Consider the following 720-nt stretch of genomic DNA (forward strand, 5'->3'; position numbering starts at 1 on the left):
GGGTGGGGAGGGGATGCTGCGCCCCCGCCCGGTCCGCTGCACCTACCTCCCAGGGGACGGCCGCGGCCGGGCCGGGGCCACGGCTCTCACCGGTTTTTCTGCCCATCTTGCTCCTCGGTTTCCTGGGAATCCTGCACAGGTGTGGGACAGCACACGGAGGGTGAGGCCCGCGGTTGAGGCAGAGAGAGCGTCCAGAGGTTAAGAAAACGCTTTAGAAGAGGAGAAACTGGCCTGAGGGCAGGCCGGCTCACAAGAGGGGGTTAACTGGGAACCCAGGCCAGCCAGCCAAAGGGAGGGGGGCCACAGAAAAGAGAAAACGGGAAGACCTAAGTGACAGAAAACGGGCGCGAAGGTCTGAAGCGAGAAGGGAGCCACTATCAGATCGGAAGGTTAAAACACAAACTAGACATCTGGTGAATCGTCTGGAATTAAGACACAGGGTCGTGCAGTCTGCTTTTCAGCATTTAAGCCAGGGGCCCCGTTGGAAAGCAGGATCCACCTTCTGCACGGGCAGGGCAGATCCCCCGCGCCCCACCCCGCCAAGGGCCTCAGATCCGCCGAAAGGCCTGTTTGCCACCCCAAACGACCCTGGTCCCGGGCCACCGCCGCTCGAGGCAGAGCCTGCGGGCGCAGCAAGCGTCACGACTTTGCCGAGGCAGATTAAGGCGCGAGTTCGGACCCGCTGCAAAAACGCAGACAGACGGCAGCTACCGCGGAGAG

The 720-nt window shown here is 62.5% G+C and overlaps 1 protein-coding gene across 1 annotated transcript in view; it reads right to left on the reverse strand.

The window, feature by feature from the left end:
* Nucleotides 1-720, reverse strand: part of FAM217A (family with sequence similarity 217, member A) — a 24,061-nt gene that overhangs the window by 8,159 nt on the left and 15,182 nt on the right. The window contains exon 7 of the mRNA XM_010832761.1: nt 47-131. Coding sequence (XP_010831063.1) covers nt 47-131 — 85 coding nt within the window. The remainder of the gene's footprint in view (nt 1-46; nt 132-720) is intronic.

The sequence above is a fragment of the Bison bison genome, unplaced genomic scaffold (genome assembly GCF_000754665.1).
Source record: "Bison bison bison isolate TAMUID 2011002044 unplaced genomic scaffold, Bison_UMD1.0 scf7180017862188, whole genome shotgun sequence".
NCBI classification, from domain to species: domain Eukaryota; kingdom Metazoa; phylum Chordata; class Mammalia; order Artiodactyla; family Bovidae; genus Bison; species Bison bison.